Here is a 22,491-nt window from a genome sequence, read left to right as displayed (position 1 = left end):
CAGGTCCTTTTGGCCACAAGCCCGTGCCGCCCAATTACACCCAATTGACCTACAATCCCTGGAACGTTTTGAATGGTGGGAGGAAACCGGAGGCCCTGGGGAAAACTCACACAGACACGGGTACAAACTCTTTTCAGAAAGTGTGGGATTCAAATGCTGGCGCTAACCACTACATTAACTCTGCCTCCCCACTTAGACGCAAGAAAGTGGGATAAATTGTGTCTCTGTATTTCCTTCATACCAGCTCCAAGAACTGACATTTCCATCACTGTTTAAATGTTGAATATTTATTACATTCACATTTCAAACCATAGAACAGTAGAACTTACAGCTAAATACCGTGCCACTGTCTAAGCAGTGAACAGAGTCTAGCACTTGAGGGTCGAATCCACACAACAGTGGGAATGCTATTAGATAAGAAGTCAGTTACAGACTTGTATTTGTGATTTTCCAATGTAATATGCACACTATCAAAATAAAAACAATGAAACAAAAAGGGTTTTGCTTCATCTTGTAATTATTAAATTTACCACCACCACTGGAATTTGGTATTTCATTTTAAATATTATCTGCATGACATTTAAACTACAACAATTTCGTAATGAAACGAAAGTTTACAGCAAATTTCTTCCTCAGTTCACAGAAAATTTCCACGTGTGTTTACAAGATCTGAATCCGAGAGAAAACGAAACAGAATAAATATAGCAGCCAAACCTAAATCTTCAGACAGCTCCAATTCAAAAGCAGCACAGCAGGATCTGTACAACTGGCACATACAGAATATAAAATGCGCAAGGACAAAGTTCTGAGATAGTGTGCAGGGAAATGCAGTTCTGGCGCAATCCTTTCACATAACTCATAGAGCATTCGCTTGGAAACAATATTGGAGCTTCACTCAAACTCTGAGTTGCCTGGACTTTAAATATATGGAGTGAAACACAAAAGCCTTCAGGTGCTGCGATTGTTGTAAAAACACACACAAATTCTGGAGGAACTCAGCCAGCCTTGCAGCGTGCACAGAAGGAAAAGATATACTGTACTATGGACATTTTGGGCCTGAGCCCTTAAGGTATTCCGAAATGTCAGTAAGGTCTCTTTACCTTCTTTTGATGCTGCAAAGAAAGGCCGAGTTCCTCCAGACCTTGCTATTACCGTTTGCTAATTTAAAAGCTTCTGCCTTGCTCCCTGCTTGTCCAACCCCAACAAGCCACAGCGATATACTGATGACTTTATTCTTGCAGGATGCAACTTCAACTCTTTGCTTCCTCTATATTAAAAACGCTAACATTTCTCCTCCACTCCCAAGGCAAGATCTTCAAAACTACAGGAAGATTCGACAACCTATGAAATGATCCAAATGCATTTAAAGCTCTTCTTAATGAGCAAGATTCAGAGAATGTGAAATATAGTTGCAGCTTGTTGAGCCATGAGGCTCAATACAAATGCATCGATTTACTTTGTAACTGCAGTTACAAAAAAAAAAGATATCTGAAATAAATACCATTTTTAGGGAAGGAAATTATGACTTTACACCATATTGATTTATTCTCTTGTCCAGGAATGAACTAGAAAATGGTTTGGACAGATGGGTGAATGGGAGGGGTACGGAAGGACACGTTTTGGGTTCAGGCCAATGTGACTAGGGAGAATAGTCTGGCACAGATTAGAATGGTCGAAGGACCTGGATCTGTCTTGTAGTGTTCTATGGTTATATTCCGCTTAATGTTAAAAATGATACCCAGTTTTCAGATATTGGCTTAAAACTTTCTAAATCACTTTTTAACTAGAAATACCAGTCATTTAAAACTGTGTGGGTTGTCATCAACAAACATGTGGGCTCAATTTTAACATTAAAGAAGAATTTGGACAGGTACATAGATGGGAGAGGTATGGACTGGGTGCAGGTCAGTGGGATTAGACAAAAAGAATGGTTCAGCACAGACTAGAAGGGCCGAAGAGCTCAGTTTTTGTGCTGTAGTGTTCAGAGTTGAAGTTGGCCTTGAACTGTCTCCCAGCAACCTCACTGAACCCTGAACAATGCGATTGGCTGGCAAACTAGATTTTGTGAATCTGTTCGGTTTACACGAGGTAGACAAGAAGTCTTCAGAGGCTGGAAAACTGGAGCCAAACAAAGTGTTGGAGGATTCAGGGTCGGTCACCTTTATGTTACTGATATTTGTGGTTCAGAAACATAGTTTAACACAACACATTAATCTCTTTTAAAATAACAAAGAAATTCACAATTATTTGCATTTTGTGGCTCTCCATAACACTAAAAATTTCAAAGGCAATTTTATATTTCTTGTTTTGACTTCCACTGATGCCCAAGCAGAGTTTAACTTATGCAGCTGATGTTATAACATCCCACCCCGTCGTACCTCATGGGCGCTCAAGACAATTCCTCCCAGTGCACCAATTCATAAACTCCATATAGTTTTGACCTCATTCAACAGCAAACCCTCCCCGCTGCAGCATGGTGCCGAGTGATCAAGAATAAGAATTCCAGCTGATAATATTGGGCAACAATTTTTTTTCCAGTAGGTTTGCTTCTGGAAAAGTGGGGAATAAGATAGACAGCTGAACACAAAGATGAGTTCAGATTTGCTGCATCACGTAGGAAGGTGGAGGAACATCAACTTTTATTGAATTGAGCGTGTTTAATTGCATCAGGACGCTGACACATTGCGCTAGCTCAACTGGCCTAAAAATGTTTTGCCGCTGATTTTCATTTGTACTCAGCATCTGATGCCTCTCATGTCAGTCCCCAACAATCGTCGGCCGGCATTGATGGATTCCAGCTGCCCTGATACCCCTTTTCCAGGATCACAATGAAACCTTTCACCTTGTTCGTCACTGACTGCACCAAGATCAGCAGGGAAGATGTCCCAGTGCGAATGCAGAAAATTAATTTTCAATAACATGCTGCACTTCATGGCTTTATATGCTTGAAGCATTTTAAAAATGACAGGAAATCACAAACAAAGAGGTTATGTCCAAAAAAAACAGTGCACAATAGGAAAATTTCAAGGCGATTTTTGAGATCAGCAGCCTAAAGCCAATAAAATATACACAAAAGTGTTCAGGAACTAAAATCTTCAGTGTTCATTTTCTCCCATTTAAACCACAGCTTTTGGGCCACAAAGAGACTGAGATACAGAGACTTCGCAGCCACAATGTGCATTGATTTGTCAGGGCATGTAGAGGTAGTCACTTTGCCAAAAGCTTGCAAACTGCACCTTGTGGGAAGGGCAATCTAAAACCCAAAGCAGTGAATATTTTGTGTCGTTTCTTATATTCACCTCAACTTCAGGATTTGGAGAGATCTCAGCAAGGAACAGAGATTTGGAACCCTCATGCACATAAAAGAAGAGTGAAACTCAACAATGCGACCTGATTTTAGCGACCATTCCAGAATTCCCTTTTTAAAATTCCGAAAGAAAGCTTTAAGCAAGGAAAGAATACTGTAGTAATCTAGTCCTAAAATAAACAGGGCACATCAATGCTTTGCTACAACACTGTTCAAAACAAAGTTCTGCTGATCAACCATTAAAAGCATCTACAGATTAAACTCTTATGGATCGAAAGATGCTCTGAAATTGGACTTGCATTCGTAGAATGGAACACACAGTCACTGGCCACTTGCCTCTAGTAAACCAGGTGGAGTGAATATGGAAAGGAAAAAAACAAGCATGGCAGCGGACAATTATCCTCTCGAACAGCCACGACTGTGAGGCTAAGTACAGAACCTTCCAGAGCAGACAGAGGAAATAGCCAGATCTGGAAATGGTCCCAGGCCCCAAAGGCTGAATTTGGGACCATTTCCAGAAGCTAGATTCAACACCCATTGTAGACATAAAACTATAAGCTGGCTGCTTCAGCATCCCCAACAGCTCCGTGCTATTCTCAATGGAGACGTACTGTTGTGTGATTATAAAAATTGGGATAACCTCCGAAATATTTACAAACAATAAAGGAGGTTACAAATCTAGATGCATAATAGAATTCCTTGCAACTATACAATCAATTTAGTGTCCAACCTCTTTAAAAAGATAAATAGTGCATTGGACCCTTGCCTTGCTACACTACTTCTATCCAAGTTACACTTGACCCATGTGCAAAATGCAAGGGACAGCAGGTTTTTGACTTGGATTTACAAAACTGCACATCAACACACAGATAAACACACAGATCGACATACAGCAACACATGCGCCTATAGAATTCTCACATGGTAGAGGTGAGGTCTTACTCATCAAAACGCAGTAAAAGGGAAACCTGAAGTGTTACACTGCCTTCCCTCTTAGCAAGAAAATTGGTTTCTCATTAAGCATCTTATGTCATTGCTCACTCTCCATTTTCTTCCACAGTCCTTTTCAAGCAATGATATACTCTTTTTAAATTTTTAAACTTTTAAAAAATTCAGACATTTAGCAAGGTTACAGGCCCTTTCGGCCTACGAGTGCGTGCCGCCCAATTTACCTATACCCCCAGTAGGTTTTTCAATGGTGGAAGGAAACCAGAGCCCCTGGGGAAATCCCACACAGAGACACGGGGAGAACATACTAACTCCTTACCGACTGCACGGGAATTGAACTCCGGTCCTGATTTCTAGTGCTGTAATAGCATCGTGCTAACCTCTGTGCTAACCGTGTCTCCCCTTTTAAGAGAATTGATGTTGTGGTCAGAAGATTTAAAACCAAAATTCATGGGTCTTCATTCATTTTAAAGAAATGACTTTTTGCGTTCTTCACGAGGGATGCTAGTTTTGGGAAATGGAGCCTTTTTACTCCACTCACCCCCCTACCCCCACCTCAATCCTTGAGGCAGTATAAAGGTAAAACACTACCGAGCTACAGGCTAAAATAGCTAAACATTCACCCTACTGCAAAGTGGAATAATTCCAAAATATCTGAGGCATTTTAACAAAAAAAGCACTGACATTAAAAAAATGGCAACTGTGTTATGGGCCTTTTAATGGAATTGGGGTGACAATAAACGGAAGAAGTTACTTGGGCCATCTTGTCTACACTTTGAAAGAGCTATCCAATTAATCCAGTTCCCCAACTCTTTCTTCCTGCCTTTTATCTATCTCCCTTCAGAAAATTACTTATTACAACCTTTTTTGGGGAGATCACACTTTGGGAGAGTAAAAAATATATCTTCATCTGGTTTGGAATAAGTAAGCCTCTGACAGAAATATTCCTTTGCCAGATTTGGCTCCCATGCCATGTACAAGTTGAGTTGATGACCAGGAGTGGGAGACAATCTTGCTCTCTTTGGATGAAAATATCTTCCCTTCTGTTCACTGCAGCAAGCAGAGCTCCTCATTGTCGACAACTTCAAAAGTTTCTTCTTCCTTTGCAGCCTCCTCTACCTCTTCGTCAGTCTGAGTTTCAGCCCCGCTCGCCTTCTCCCGCAATTCCATGAGCAGGTCGCGGCTCTCGCTGGCTGGCAGGTTGCTAAGGTAGTACTGTGGTGCGAACTCAATCAGCCTACAATAGGGGAAATGGAGAAAACAAAATTCAACAGTAGCAGGTGCGTGAGAAATTTCCCAGCTAAAATTTTCACAAATTGAAAGAGCAAATTACACCACAAGGATGGTTCCAGGAATGAAAGGGTTATCCTATCATGTGAGGAGTGGAATTTTGGAGAATGAGGGGGGGTTCTCATTAAAACATTTAGAATGTTGAAAGGCATGGAGAGAGGAGATGTAGAAAGGTTGCTTCCCATGGAAGGAGAGTCGAGGACCAGAGAGCACATCTTCAAGTTTGTAGGGCATCTGCTTAGAAGAGTAACGTAGAGGAATTTCTTTAGCCTGTGGAATTTGTTGCCACAGACAGTTGTGGAGGCCAAGACATTTAATGCAGAGATTAATAGATTCTTGATTGGCCAGGGCATCAGAACTATGGGGAGAAGGCTGGGCAGTGGGAAAATGGATCAGCTCATAACTGAATGGTGAGGCAGACTCAATGGGCTGAATAGCCTATTTCTGCTCTATGTCATGGTCTCATGCTCTTCATTTGATACTTCAACAAATCCTCAGAACGATCAATGATCGAATTATTTCAATAAAATGTAAGCAAAGGATTTCAGACTGGTTTAAATTCAAGTACAAACTGTCAAAGTCTTAATAGAGTAACGAACAGATAAAAAGAGGATAATATCTGGGAACTATCAACATATTCAGAGTGCTTGCGGAGTAGCCTACAGTCTGCATCTGTCAAGGAAAATGGAAATGGCCAATTCAGAATCACAGAGTTAATAGTTTTACAGAGCAGGAATAAGGCAATTGGGCCCAATGCCCATGACCAGACAAGCAAGCTTGGTTCATATTCTTGCAAACCTTTCTTTTGGTGGTTATTCTTTACTGATCGCATCATTCTAAAGGAGGTGAATGCGGCAAAGAAGGCAAGCTGAATGAAATTTCATAGACAACAAAGAGCTTGAAAATACCATTCAGTCTTCTGAGTCCACACGTGTATCCCATTTCATGAAAAATCAGACATTCAAAACAAAAACAGAATAGGGTATAATCAGCCAAGTAAACCTGTATCCGTTTCAAGATTTATGATGCAACTCAGATTTCAGATTTATCGCCAGCGTAGACATACAACCCTGAAATTCTTTTTCCCGTGGGCAAGGCAGAATTACCACCTATTGGTAGTGCAAAAGAACTGTACTCAATTTAAACAAATAAAGAAATGTAAACAAACTGATTGTGTAGTAGAGAGAAAAAACATCGAAAAGAGCAAAAATAAGGATCCTTAAATGAGTCCCTGATTGAGTTCATCGTTGAGGAGTCTGATGGTGGAGAGGGAGCTGCGAGTCTTGTGATATCTAGACCTCTTTCCTGATGGCAGCAGCGAGAACAGAACACGTGCTGGGTGGTGTGGATCCTTGAGGATTGTTGCTGCTCTCTAATGGCAGCATTCCCTGTAAATACTCTCAACGGTGGGGAGGGTTTTGCATATGATGTCCTGGGCCCAACGAGTAAACTATTTTTGTTAAGGTATGCTTTGTGCCTCTCCAGGATTCTAGTTTTGTATGGCTTTGGTCTATGGGAAGAGATTGCATTGGCTGAGCTTGTACTCCTTGGAGTGAAAATCAAATAGAAGTATAGCAATGTAGATTGGAGATATACAGTCAAAATCTCCCCGCCCCCCCCCCCAGGTTAAGGTTTAAACTGAGGAGGTAGTATTAATGACAAACAGGAGCACGATTTTTGATTGCACAAGGACTGGTTGACATCTGGAATGCACAGCCAGAGAAGATGGTGAAATCAGATACAATTACTACATTTGGACAGACAGGCTTAAACTTAGAAGGGCATGGTTCTAATATCCATAAATTGTGCAACATATGTTGAGCTAAAGTGGCTATTTCTGAATCTATGGCTCCTGGCTGTAAGCATTTAACTTCAGTTTGGGAAAACTTGATTCAAATTTTAATTAACAGGGACACAGGATACACAATGGCAGTTCTCAGTGGAGGGGCTTGAACATGGAAAACTTGACAGGGCTTGGGCTTTTATCTTTGAGGCAATGAAGGACTTAATAGTGGTACACCAGATTATGAGGGGCTTAGATAGGATGGATGGCCAGCACCTTTTTCCTGGGACGACAATAGCAAATACCAGAGGACATTGGTTTCAGGTGAGTGGAGGACAGTTTTGGACAAATGTCCTACTCAGCCCCACACCCCAGCCTGTTCCCCATATACTTTGATACTCTCACTATTCAGATACCTACCAATCTCTGCCTTAAATACACCCAACGACCTGGCCTCCACAGCTGCATGTGGTAGCAATTTCCAGAAGTTAACCACTCTCTGGCTTCCCTCGCATCTTGGTTTTAAATGGGTGCTCTTCAATCCTGAAGTTATGCCTTCTTGTTCTTTTACTCCCCTAGCATGGGATACAACGTGCCACGACGACTGTCCAGGCCATTCAACATTCAAAATACTTCTACGACCCCCCCCCCATTCTTCTGAATTCCAAGGAGTACAGTCCAAGAGCCGTCAAGCATTCCTCATGTGTTCATCCCTTCATTCCAAGAATCATTTTTGTAGATCTTCTCTGAGCCCTCTCCAATGCCAGCACATCATTTCAAAATAGTTTTGATAAAGGGTCTCAACTCGAAAACGTTGACTAACCATTTCTCTCCCAACCTTCCAACTTTTCATTCCTTGCTCAAGATTCCAGCAGCTGCAGGTTTTGTTTCTCAACTGAGGAACCACTCTTTATGGACTGGGGGGGGGGGGGGTAAACATAAAGATGTGTCCTCTTTCAATCAAGCAGCATTGCTAAATTGAACACAAGTTGGAAGGGATATTAAACAGCTCAAACAGCCTGAGGGAAGGGGGGGACATTAATTTTTGGCAGAAAAGCAGTCATGGATGATTGCCATAAGGAAGTACATGCTGAAAACATCCGGCTGTTTAAGAGCAGTAGAGGCAACAAATGTTTATTTTTAAAAAATGAGGCAATACGTACTTTTTGAGCGACATCAGTATAATCTATGAAAGCAAAATTCTCTGTATGATTGCAAAGCAGGGAAACATCAACCAACTCAGAACGGGGAAGGCCCTACCTGACGAATTCCATTAACATTTTTCAGGAACTGATACTCAAATGAACTTTGGAAAACCCTATGATGCGGCACACCTACAAGCGCAAAATCCCTTCATCTAAATTTCATGTTGTCAGAAGATTATGGGCGTGGAATCAAGATGCAAAGCAATAATAAATGTTGATGGGGGGCATTTTCCAACATGACAAGTGAGTGGAGATCATACAGACTAGGATTTTATAGGCACAGATGATGGAATTATCCTGAACTGGCATTAGAGTGAAATCAGAATCATGTTGGGTTTTTTTAGAGAAAGCATGGAAGGTAGTAAATTAGTATTTGTTCTATAAATACACTATCCAGTTAATTCCATTCTCCCACACTCGTGCAACACCCATCTGCGGGTTCTAAAGCACTCTGCAGTTCCCTTTTGAAAGTCATTATCACATCAGCTTCCACTAACCCCAACTATCCCCAGTCCCAACAGTGCATTCCAAATTCTAACCCCCTGCTGCAAAATAAAAAGATTTTTCTCAAGAGACCAAAGACTCCAAATACTGGAATATGGAGCAACAAAAAAAAAAGCACAAAAACCCGAGAGGAACTCAGCAGGTCAGGTGGCATTAATGGAGAGAAATGGACAGTCAATGTTTTGAGTTGAAATCTCCAGCTCATTGTCCAATCATAGAGAGCGTGGAAACTACTGCGGTAGTACCAGGCCAGGACAGACACTGCAGCGGCTCTAAACAGGACTATAACTGATGGCATGGAGCAACTGTGCCGGTATCCCAACCTGGATTATTATTCCAAGTGGTGCCTGGAATGGCAGGAAGCTGCAAATGAATCTGATTTAACTCTTGTATTAGAATACTAGATCACCTCTCTCCTGGCCTTTCGTCCATATCCAAATATTACCTTTTATCTGTTGGTCTGCACTCCTCCCCCTGCCATTTCTTTCATTAAGATGCTGTCTGCTTTCTCCATACCTTGAAGAAGGGCGCAGGCCCGAAACATCGATCATATATCTGTACCTCTCCCTATGGATGTTGTGAGATCTACTGAGATTCTCCAGCATTTCTGTTTTGATCATAATGCTGGAGATCCAGTTTGACCCCGTTGCCACAATTAAGTTGTTACTTCACTCTTACCACAGTTTTCTGTGAATTATTAAACCCACAGTGGTGCAGGAGTTTGGCGACTTCTGTAATGAGCTGTCTGGATAGCATGCAAGCCTGAGCTTTTCACTGCATTTTGGTACGTGACAATGAACCGGAAATATAAATCTATTGCTAACTGTCATAGAAATATAATAGCAGATTTTTCTACGTCAAATTTTATCTTCTATGAATCAGTCTATTCCACTCATCTTTATCTCAAGTCTTAATAAATGGTCCCACCCAGATCGCTAACGGACCACCTGTCCCCGTGGATACTTTCTGATCTGCTGAGTTCCTCCACCAATTCATAGTTTCCTCAAGATTCCAGCATCTGCCATTATTTCACCCGGTTTCTTCTTGGTTGTTGTTCGTGTTAATGGTCTTACACTTTTTATATTTCATTTAAGGGATAGAGTAGAGTAAACAGGAACTTCCAGGCTGCACTGTCCAGTTCACCCATATGACCAATTAACCTACGAACCTGGTACGTCTTTGAAATGTGGGAGGAAACTATAGCCCCTGCAGGAAACCCATGAAGGTCACTGGGAGAACATACAAACTCCTAACAGACGATGGCAGATTTGAACCTGGGTCGCTGTAGTAGTGTTGCACTAATTGCTACGTTAACTGTGCTGTTGCTATAGTTATTTTGGCTCATACTACAGGTACACGATCCTTTATCCGGAACCCTTGGGGGACAGCGTGTTCCGAATTTCGGATTTTTCCGGATTTCGGAAAGCCCACCCGAATTGTGCTGCCTATCCACCCCCATCCCCTTCCAGTCGCCCGGCTGTCTCTCCCAATGGCCGTCTCCCCCGACCGCCGGTCCCTCGGCCTTCTCCCCCGTCCGCCGGTCCCTCGGCCTTCTCCCCCGACCGTGGTCCCTCGGCCGCCTGCCCTGACCGCTGGTCCCTCAGCCACCCGGCCGGCTGCCCGCCCCGACCGTTGGTCCCTCGGCTGTCTCCCCCAACCGCCGGTCCCCACTTGCCGGATTTTGGAGCTTTCCGGATTTTAGGTGTCCGGATAAAGGATCGTGTACCTGTACTATGGACAATAAATGAAATCAAAGTTATGCAGAGCTTTCTAAACTCCTCACAGGAGACCAAGTGTGGACTGAAAAGAGCTTTGAAAAGCTCTGCATAACTTTGATTTCATTTATTGTCCAGAAGAAGAGGAAACAAAATAAGAAAAACATCAATAAATACAAAGATAAATATGATAAGAACAAAATAAATATAGTATTTGGATTGGTCTTTCACAGAGCAGCAAAGTGGATTCTGAGTCACATATATTTGGTTGAAGTTTCACAAGAATTATGGAGAACACATGGAATAAACAAAGGTAAATTCATTTGGAAATAGATGAGAGGGTCCAGTGCAATGCACAAAAGTGTAAATTCCCGATGGAAGGGCTAAGGCTCGAAACGTGCTGCGTGACCTGCTGAGTTTCTCCAGCACTTTTGTGTAATACATGAATTTGGAATTTAGGTCCAGTGTATTGTTTAAAAATTTCTACCTGCTATCCAGGTAGAAAAAGAAAATCTGTGTTCAGAAACTGGTAAAAATGTGAAAAGCTTTGTGTTTTTTTTAAAAAAAGCAACTGATGGCAGTACAAAGTTTTAATTTTAAATCTGAGAAACTCAGAATTTGTCTCAGAAGGTGCTTTCACACTGAGATCCCGGTAAATTGGTGTGTCAACTACCCGTGTTTAAAGCCAAGTCGGGTCGGAGCAATCACAGGAACCAAGAAAACCCAGTTCAGTGGGTCCTTTTACACAGGGACCCAGCATTCCAGGGCAAAAGGAGGCGGGACCTGCAGCAATACAGTGTTGGTGTCCTGGGAAGATGGGTAAGCCTTTTACACCAGGATGAAAATGGCCTCCATACTGTGTTGGTTGTGTTTACATAGGGAAACGAACTGGTAAAAAGACAATTAAATACCGGCTTTCAGGGGCAGTGTGAAGAGATTAAGAGAAGCTTGTGGGGTTGGGTCATAAGTGGTCAGACTGGATGAAAGAAGAGGCTAACGAATACATGGTCTACTCTTGATGCAACATTCTAATTGGGTGAAGAAACAGAAGCTATTAGTTTTTAGCAATGGTGTTTCCTACAGATCAGATTTTCAGATTCTTCCTGTTTATGCTGTTATGAAGTTACATGATGCATGATCAATGCCATGGGATTTTTAGGCTGAGGGTAGAAATGAGAACTAGATGGCAAAAGTGATTGTGAAAAATAAAAATGTCTGCTTAGTGGTGCAAGTCATAAAGAAAGGAAAGAAAATGTAGTTAAAGGGCGATTTAAAACTGAAGATGAGCGAGGCAAGTGTTTTTTTTTAAAAAACACAGAGAATGGTAGGCCCCTGGAACATGTGGTCAGGGGAGGTGAGAGAAGCAGATACATCAGCATCATGTAACAGGCAGGAATGAAAGGGATCATTTGCAGGATGATGGAATTCATTTACCTCGGCACCAAGGTTACCACAGACATGGTGGGCCTAAGGGATGCTGGGCTTCATAAGTCGGGGAATTGAGTTCAGGAGTCAAGAGGTCATGTTGGAACTCTACAAATCATTTGTGAGACCCCACCTGGAACATTGTGTTCAGATTTGGTCACCTCATTATAGGAAGGATGTGGAAGCCATGGACAGGGTGCAGACGAGATTTACCACGATGACCAGGATGTTGCCTGGATGGGAAAACAAGTCTTATCAGGCAAGGTAGCTATTCTCTCTGGAGCTCAGAAGGATGAGAGGTGACTTAATTAACGTCTACAAAATTCTGAGAGGCATAGATAAGGTGGAGAGCCAGCATTTTTTTCCAAGGACAGGAATAGCAAATACCAGATGACACCTGTACAAAGTGAAGTGAGAAAAGTTTATGGGAGACATAACTTTAAAACACAGAGTTGTGGTGCCTGTAATGGATTGCCAGAGGAGGTGGTGGAGGCTGAAACATTAGGAGTATTTAAGAGACTCTAAAACAGGCACAGTGATGGAAAAAAATAGAAGGTTATGAGGTAGGAAGGGTTTCATTTTTTTTATAGTAATATATAGATGAGCACAACATCGAGGGGCTGATGGGCCTTGAGCTGTGCTGCAGTGATCAATGTTCTGTGTTCTCAGGGCCTGTTTATTCCCTGTGCTGTTAGATGTTCTGGGGCAAGTAAATGGCATGACCTGATAACGGATTAGATGTTCTATTAGCTTGATGTATTGCCATGCTGTCAACAAAAATGCACCCTAAAAACACACTCCGAACCTACATTGATGCTTGTTGTTTTAAGTTATTTTACTCAGCAATCACAGAGGCTCATGATACAAAAGATTTCAGGTGGAGAAGTTTGCTGAAAATGTGGCAATAGACAATAGGAGCTGGAGTAGGCCATTTGGCCTGTCGGGCCAGCACCGCCATTTTAGAACATGGCTGATCATTACCATCAGTACCCCTTTCCAGCCTTATCCCCATAACCCTTAACTCCGTTACCCACAAGAGTCTTATCTAACTCTCTTTTGAACATAGTCAGCGAATCCGCCTCTACCACCCTCTGTGGCAGAGCATTCCACAGATTCACACTTCTCTGGGTAAAAAAATGCTTTCTCATCTCCGTCCTAAAGGGCCTAACCTGTATTCTTAAACTATGCCCTCTAGTCCTCGTCTCCCCCATCATTGGGAACAAGTAATCAGACTTCACCTTGTCTATCCCCCTCATGATTTTGTATACCTCAATCATGTCCCCTCTCATCCTTCTAAACTCCAATGGATACAAGTCCAGTTTTTCTAGCCTTGCTGCATATGACAACCCTGCCATCCCTGGAACTAACCTTGTAAATCTGCGCTGCACACCCTCTATAGCTAGTATGTCCTTCCTCAAGTTTGGAGACCAGAACTGGACGCAATACTCCAAGCGGGGTCTCACCAGGGCCCTGTATAACTGCAGAAGGGCGTCTCTGTTCCTAGACTCCAATCCCCTCTTTATGAAAGCCAACATTCCATTTGCCTTCTTCACAGCTTTCTGAACCTGCAGTGACCGGTGAACAAGTACACCCAGATCCATTTGCACTTCCCCACTCCCTAGCTTGTCTCCACTTACCCCCACCCCACCTCACCCCATCCCAAGTACCCTCTGCTGTGAGCATACACTGGCTGTGAAGGATAGACCCATTTTAAATAGCCTTACATTTCAGGGTGAATCTCGGAGACAATGCTGATGCAGTTGTCTTGAAAGATGGTAAACTCCTGATAGAGGACCCAGGAGGGAGGTCGTGGCTGAGGTTTTCTGGTGAGATAACACGACAAAGGATGAAGGTGGGCCACGTGGTTATGATTCAGCATTAAGTAGTTTCCAGATCCATCCACATCTCTGGCTACCTGGGGCGTGGTAAGACGAGGAAGGAAACAGGGGAAAGAGAAAAAAGTTGTGTTACTAATTTAATAAATTTAGCTCCTCAACTTTCCATTGAATTGCACATAGTTACCATGTAGGCTCATCCCATAGTTTACCCTCAGTGATGTTTTTCTTCTCAAATAACTCTGTACTATTCATGCAACAAAAAAAAAGCTTCTTCAGAGCTGGTTTAGGGAGGCTCTTGGATATTTGTAGCTGAACCCAGGAGGAATGTCATTAACTGAAATTGGAAGCCACTATCTCTAATTTTGTTGGAGGATTTGGCTAAAATATTTCACTCTCTAATGCTCACCAGGTTTGTGAATATTTCCAAGATTTGACTCAGGCCCGAAACGTTGGTGATACATCTCTGCCTCCTGTGGGACCTTGCGAGTTTCTCCAGCAATTTTGTATATTTACTCTATGATTTTCACTTTAAAAAAAAAAGCTGTTCAATAGTATCAATTGAATTGTGAAAATTCAATTATTATTTGGCTGTCATGAGGCTCTTTTCTCCTGAGGGCAGTGTCTCAAAACAGGGCAGGTCCCCTCAAGGTAATGGATCTACCCTTTAAATGGAAAGTTTCTTTACGCAATGTTTGAAATCTTTATCTCTTGAGGGTTAATGCTTGGTTGCAAACTAAAATGAAGAAATATGAACTAATGTATTGGAGGATTTAAACTGCAAGGCTGGGAATCAGTAACCTGCTTGAGACTCAGCAGACATAAGCTAAATTCCACCATGGGGCCCAGAGATGCAGTTGTCTGACAGAAAGACATCTGTGTACCAAGAACATTTAATCTTCCTGCTTGTTTTGGTCACAGTCTTTCAGGCAGAGACCTAACCTTTTTTTTTTAAACTTTATTTATTCGCTCAAGATACAGGTAATAAGTAACATATCATGAACATTACATTTTATATTGTATATAAAAGAAAAAAGAGAGGAAAAAAAAAAGAACCCCTCCCCGGCCCTTCAGCCAACTCTCCTAAGGAGAGCCATGAGAAAAAAAAAATAAAGAAAAATGAAGCATACATATAACCATTTACGGAGCGAAAACAGGCCGTGCGGCCTTTCGAGTCCTCACCGGTTCACTAGAACAACTCCACTAGCTCTCCGCCAATAACCCTCCAAACCCCTCACCTCCATGTACACATCCAACCTTCTCTTAAATGACAGAAGGGACCCTGCCGCAACTATCTCATTCGGAAGATCATTCCATTCTGCCACCACTCGCTGAGTGAAAAAGCCACCTCTAATATTTCTCCTAAAGTGTTCCCCCCTTACCCTTAACTCATGGCCTCTTGTTCCAACCTCCCCTGCCCTCAGAGGAAAGAGTCTGTTTATGTCTAGTCTATCTATTCCTTTCATAATTCCGGAGACTTTTTTTTTCTCTCCACGTCCCTTCAGTGGGCTCCTGGTGGGTGGCTCTAAGTTGGTCAGACACACGATTGGTCGGAAGAATTGCTTGACGTTCCTGTATTTCACCGAGAACAGTGGCCATTCCCTCTCTTTGCCTGAGGTAGTCACTATTAAAATCTAATCAACGTAAATCAAAATGTAAATATTCTGGTCATAACAGCCACTTATGAAGAAAAAAATTATAATTATCACGTGAAACATATGTAATTTTTTCCATTATTAAACAATATTTCATCTCATTATGCCATCTATTAATATCACTCCTATTTGTATCCTTCCACGTATTAGCAATACATTTTTTCAATACGGATAAAGCTAAATATACAAAAGCAAGTTGAAATTTATCTAATTCCAGACCTTTCAAAGGTTGCAAACTACCCAGAGACCTAACCTTGACGCAAAATAAACCATTGTATTCAAAGTGATAAGCTGAAAGTTGTGTTATTCGATAGAAGCCTAGCATGCTAGCTTGCTCGCTTATCTTTCTTGCTGTGCTGGGGATAGGTGCTTGGGTAAGCAGTTTTTGGATAATATAAGCCATGGTCCCGCTGCTGAAGTTGGAGACTCTCCGAGAGGTGGCAACATCTCTCAACAAGAAGAACTTCTGGAGTCCAGCCAACGTCCCGGTCGGGGGAGGTGGAGAAACTGCTACCGGCGCCCCGACAACCTACTACAAGTGTGCAGTCGTTGCCTCGCTTCGGCAGTTGGGACCAGTCCAGGCATTGATAAGTATAATTGGGAAGGGCTTGCATATTGTAGTTTGATATCAGCTTTAGAATTTGTAATGAGTATTTGTATAAACTGAACTGCTCTCAGCATGTGTGTCTATTTTCTTTCGGTGGCTCAAACACTGTGACCAATCTAAAACTAATTTTATACTTTCTTCGACTAACTCACGGATGAAATCACGCAGAATTTCTCTGATTAACATTTACTATCACTGAACTTTACAGTCTGTAGAGATGCTTTTAAAAGCTCTAGACAGCCTAGTTCGCTGCAAACAAAACCCATGACAATAGGAAACCAGGTCTTTAAGCTAGTCAGTAAATCTGCTCAACAACTTTACATTGTGATTCAATGACAGATTAATCAAGAGTTATTAAGGAATAATTCTGGATGTATGCGAGATGGCTCATTTGTGGAGATCACTGCATAAAACTCTTTGAATTGTATCCATACATCAAGATCACTGGTTGAAGTAATAGTGGAGGACGAAATAAACAAAGACCTCATTGGAATGAAGAGAGAAAACATGGCATTAAATGTCGATGTATGCAGCTCATTAAATATACCTTAATTAACACAAGGCACTATTAGATAGCGTAATTGGGTCACACACCTTAAGAAAGTAGCCGGAGATCAAAGCTCTCTTTATGTTGAGCACGTTTTCGTCCATTCCAAAATTCGGTGGTGAAATTGGCAGCTCAATTCTCTGCATCAACTCCAAAAGTTCGTAACGAATTATATCTGCCAACTTCAGAGCAGAATAACTCAGATAATTCTTCAGACACCATGTTTCATCTTCATAATCTGCAAGCAGATTTTACAAGTCGAATCACATTGCACAATCCTCCCACGAGTGGATTAAGTGAAATGCTCCACGCACAATGCAGAAAGTAACAAGGAAGAACATCAACTTTAAGAGATTTTAAATGGCAGAAAAATGTTGTGGCTTATTGTGGATCCTAAACAGGAAGCTAACGGTGTTGTATTTAAAATTCTGTGACCGCAGGGTTGGGAGACCCCTGCGTTTCACAGTGGCTTCAAGATGTGGCATACTCCGGGGATTGGTACAGGGCACCCGTAATAGGGAGAACACCCCCTGTTAAGAAGGAGAGACAGAGGAAACAACCCTAAGGATGGTGATCATAGTGGTGGACCAGCCAGGGTCACATACAGGTGGCGAGCCGTTGGCAACTTGCCAGACAAGGAACCTACACAGGCTGAGGGTTGTTAATTATTTGAAGTCGGAGAACTCGCAACAGGCTCGGGCTGCTGGAATCTGGCTCATGAGAATCAGGTATCGGAACCAGGATTTGAGAAGATGCTGAGGGCTCCTGAAGGGATCTCGGCCCTGAAGGCTTCCTCATCGTGGCAGAGTTTTGGAAGTGGCAATGGTCTGAACTGAGTTGGTGTCCTGTGTGGCTGCAGAGGCTGTGGCAACATTGAAGGTGAATCCACAGGCACTGTAACTCTAGACCAGTGGTTCTCAACCTTCTCCTTTCCACTCACGTCCCACCTTAAGTAATCCCTATGCCATTGGTGCTCTGTGATCCGTAAGGGATTACTTAAGGTGGGACGTGAGTGGAAAGAAAATGATGAATCTTTAGTCCTTTTTACCCAGAAATCCAGCAACACTGCCTTAAAGAAGACCCAGCATTGTTTTTTTACAGTGAACCAAACAATGCCAGCATAATGCAGGGCCAGTGTGTCATTTTACACAGCAAGTCGGCATTTCGGGAACAAAAGAGGCAGGATGTGTAACACAACAGCGTCAATGTCTAGTGTGATGTATTTGACAGCATATAAATCCCATTTATTTCCCCAAAAAAATGGCTCAAAAATACTGCATGGCTTACTAGCATCACCTCCATGCTGGTGGTGGACTTGTTGGGGGTAGTGGGGTGGTGGGAGACTCTCCCGGTGGCTCGCTGCCAGTTCCCACACTGGTTCCACCGCCCTGCTCTCCCCCCCAGGAGAGAAGGACAGTGAGACCAGTGCGGGGACCAACAGAGGGCTGCTGGGAGGGAGTTGGACGGTGGGTCGCTGGGAGAGAGCTGGACAGCAGTCACTGGACAGTGGACTGCCAGAAGAGAGCATGACAGCGGGCCATCGGGAGAGAGCGGGACAGCAGGCCAATGGGAGAAAGTGTGACAGCGGGTTGTCGAGAGAAAGCAGGCAGCAGGATAACCCTGGGGACCGAGAGTTGTAGTTTGTTTTTATAAAATGTTTTCTGCTGCAGCTCATCTGTTTTTGTTTTCTCTTGTAAATTACAGCAGGATTATTATTAAATAGATTTTTTTCTGTTGTCCTAGGTCATTGTTTTGTCCAAGTTTTAAATGCTTACCTGCAAATACATTAAAAAAAAATCTTAATATTCCCCACTGAAATGGGTGGGGGGGGGGGGGGCGGTTGTCTTATATCTTTTCCCATCCTGGTCCCGGGCTGCTGGATTGCTATTTTTACACAGATGTTGATTTGCCGCTGTTACTACCTCCGAAGCCAGCTGTAAGGCCCCCCCCATTCCACGTTTGTACCTTTTACAGGTGTGGTGCAATAAAGGCGCAACATTCCCGCATTGAAGTGGCTGTGTAAAAGGGGCTTTTGTCTGCCTTATGACAGACTAAAGGCAACTTGATGTAATATTACATTTCTGTTTTATTACACAAAAATAAATAGCACCTTTTCTGATGCAGAAGCATTATTGAGGAAAACACTGATAGAAATAGGAAGTAGGTTTATATTCAAAAGCAATATATTTATTAAAGTTGAAGGTTAAGGAAGGCCTAAACAGGATCACGCCATTGTCTCTGAGATACATGGCCTCTATACTTTTTACTTTGTCAGCCAATCAAGTCCATTTAATCCAGGGATGATTTCATGATAAATTAAGCAAAAGTTATCAGGAGTGAACTACAAGCTCAGAAATATAGGACACAAAGGCAGTCAGTTTGCACACCTCGACCACGCTGACCAGTCAGATGGTGGTACTGCATGTCGAATAATTTTTTACTGTTCAGATCTGCTGCTGTTAGAACCATAAGAACACAAAACAAAAGAGATGACTGAAACATAAATCTATAAGAACAAGCAGTAGATTTTTTGTTACTCAAAGTGTGAGATTTTGAATTGGTTTGCCAAAAGGAATTACAAAATTGAAGTGTGTTGCTTCTGAGATGAGCACCATTAAATCTTGATATAGTGCACACACTTTCTACTTACGATATATATAAACAGTGAAGAGCTTAATTAACTTGATTAACAACACTTTGGGTATCAGAATGAATTTCTATTTTAGGTACCCAGACTACCATAAATGCCAAACAGCAGCTGCAATCCTGATAAATAAAACTGAAGTGGAAACCATAAAGCAAAGAGGGAGAGGGGGAGGTGCCGGGGAGGGGGCTTGGGGGTAGGGGGTGCAGGGGGGGGGAGAGAGGGAGGGGGCGCGGGGGGAGGGGGCGCGGGGGGAGAGAAGGAGGGGGAGAGGGAGGGGATGCGGGGAGAGGGCAGAGACAACAGAGGGACAATGGAGCAGGCAGGGCATGCATGCGGGGAGGGGGGGACAAGCAGGCGGGGGGGGTGGGGGGATAGAGGGCGAAGGCACAGGGGGAGTGGGCGTGGAGTGAGGGGGAGAGGACCCGAGCAGAAGGGAAAAGAGTGCGGGAAGAGGTCACAGGGAGAGACTGAGAAGAGCGGGGGAGAGCGAGAGGGCACGGGGAGAACATGGGAGAGAGAGGGCGAGGGTACAGGGAAAGGGGGAGCGTGGGAGCGGGCACAGGGAGAAAGCGGGAGACGGTGTGTTGAGAGGTTGCAGGGTAGAGAGGGTGAGGGCGCCGGGGAGCGAGGGCGCATGTGCGCGAGAGGGGGCATGGGCGTGCAAGAGACAGCAGACTCGATAGAGATAAAAGGAAGCGCCCGCCTCAAAACAAAATGCAATCAGGGAATAGTACAAGAATACAAGAACAAGTAGTGTTTAAATGCTGAATTTTACATTTTCTCTTTTGAGCTCTGAATGAGGTTGGGGAAAAGAGTTTAAAACAAGGCGCATTTCATGGGTCTCGGCGCATTAGCAGTGGACCAATCAACTAGCAGAGAGAGAAAGGTAATCAGGAGCAGGAACAAATAAAAATAAAGCCGGCACTAAAACAGAGCAGGCCATCACGGGAGCTGCCAGTGTGTAGGAACGTGAATTTGAGGCTTTGCTTCAGAAGGCTTCGGTGAGCAGAGGCTTCGGAGTTGAGGCAAAAAAAGGATAGGTTTTTCTAACTTTTTTCCTATTTTATAGTTTAATGGGAATAACAGCCAGGGCAGAATGTGGATTGTCAGAGAAGCCAACACTATCCCCTATGACTTCATCTGCGAGAAGTGGATCCAACTGCGGCTCCTGACAAACTGAGTTAGAGAATTGGAGCTGGAGTTCTTTCATCTCCGAATCATTCAGGAGGCTGATGGGGTGATAGACAGGAGGAACAGAGATACAATTACACCCAAGATGCAGGAGGAAGGTAGCTGGGTGACAGCCAGGAGAAAGAAAGGGAAAAAGCTAGACAGTGCAGGGTACCTCTGTGACCATCCCATCAATAACAAGTATATCATTTTGGATTCTGTTGTTTGGGAGGTGGGGGGAGGGTGTGAAGGAAGGGAACAACCTACCAGGGACGTCTTGGTGATCAGAACTCTGGCACAGAGTCTGGTCCTGTGGCTATGAAGGGAAGGAAGGAGAAGAGGTGAGCTGTTGTGATGGGGGAATTCCATAGTAAGGGGGTCAGATAAGAGGTTCTGGAGAAGGGATCGAGAATCCTGCATGGTATGTTACCTCTCTACTGTGAGGGTCCAAGATATCTCAGATCGAATTCACACCTTTCTCAGGAGGGAGGTGAGAAGCCATATAGGGACCAATGCCGTAGGAAGGAAAAGGCAAGGAGACTCTGCAAGGAGAGTTCAGGGAGAATTAGGCATTAGGTTGAAGGACAGGGCCTCCTGGGTTGTGATCTCAGGATTGCTACCTCTGCCATGTGCTAGTGAGATTAGAAATAGGAGGATAATGCAACACGTGGCTAAAGACATGTTGCAGGAGGGAGGGCTTTAAGTTTCTCTATCATTCGGCTCTTCCAGGGAAGGTGGGACCTGCTCTGAAGGGATGGTTTGGATCTGAACTGGAAGGAGACTAATATCCTTGAGGGAAGGTTTGCTAGTGCTGCTCTGGTGGGTTTAAACTAGATATACAGGGAGATGGGAATCAGGATGCCAGAGCAGAGAGAGGAGTGGAGGAAGGAAAAGATGATGTGAAAATTGCATGCACTGTCAGGAGTCAATGGTTTGCACATAATGGAAATGCTCTCAGGTGCAACTATTTCAATGGAAGGAACATTGTTGGAAAGGCGTACGTACTTAATAGCGTGGATTGGCATATAGAATTGTGACACTGTGGTTATTAGTGAAACTTGGTTACAGGGGGGGGCAGGACTGGTAGCTCAATGTTCTGGGGTTACGTTGTTTCAGACGCGATAGAGTGGGTGGGATGAAAGGGGGAAGAGGGGCATTGCTCGCCAGGGAAAATATCATAGCTTTGGTCTGGGAGGACAGACCAGAGGGCTCGTCTACTGAGGCCATATGGGTAGAGATGAGGAATGGGATAGGCATCACCTCACTCATCAGACTGCTCAATAGTCAGCAACAATTGGAGGAGCAAATCTGTAGAGAGAGTGCAAACAGCTGCAGGAAACGAAGTTGTGATTGTAGGCGATTTTATAGAAGGGCATTTGTATACATTTTTGTTTGACCATGTAGAAATTACAGCACTTTTTAGACACAGTGCCCTCATTTCAAGGCACCATACTATTTGGAAAATAGCAATGGTATGTGCATTATATTAAAGTAGTCACGTTTTGAACTTTTTTGCATGTCCCTTGCATGCAAGGACTGCTGGACTCATAGACCTCACCAGGTTGAAAAAAGAACAACAAATGAGTGAAGCGGAGATTGTTGAGTCATGAATGAATTTCAAGAAAACCAACAAGTGACATATTGGGCCTCCTCATGACAAAGGAATTGGAGCTTGGAAGCTTCTTTCTCTGTGCACAGTGTTATCGACGTTGCACCTGTGTAGAGTTTTGGTTCCCTTACATAGGACTGGATATAGTTGCCCTGTAGGTGCCTGAAGAAGATTGATCAGGCTAATTCCTGAAGGGAATTAGGATTGTCCTATGTAGAGTGGCTAAACAAGTTGCATTTGAAACA

General features: G+C 43.2%; 1 protein-coding gene across 1 annotated transcript in view; it reads right to left on the bottom strand.

Moving 5' to 3' along the window:
• Positions 1–265: 265 nt before the first annotated feature.
• Positions 266–22,491, bottom strand: part of LOC138756977 (putative pre-mRNA-splicing factor ATP-dependent RNA helicase DHX32) — a 93,210-nt gene continuing 70,984 nt past the window's right edge. Inside the window, exons 10-12 of the mRNA XM_069923504.1 lie at positions 16,868–17,058; positions 13,901–14,091; positions 266–5,491 (exon numbers count right to left, since the gene is read on the bottom strand). Coding sequence (XP_069779605.1) covers positions 5,302–5,491; positions 13,901–14,091; positions 16,868–17,058 — 572 coding nt within the window. The 3' untranslated portion in view covers positions 266–5,301. The remainder of the gene's footprint in view (positions 5,492–13,900; positions 14,092–16,867; positions 17,059–22,491) is intronic.

The sequence above is a fragment of the Narcine bancroftii genome, chromosome 3 (assembly GCF_036971445.1).
Source record: "Narcine bancroftii isolate sNarBan1 chromosome 3, sNarBan1.hap1, whole genome shotgun sequence".
In the NCBI taxonomy this organism is placed as follows: Eukaryota; Metazoa; Chordata; class Chondrichthyes; order Torpediniformes; family Narcinidae; genus Narcine; species Narcine bancroftii.
Note: the sequence above shows the minus strand (reverse complement) of the source record. Positions and strands in the feature narration are given on the sequence as shown.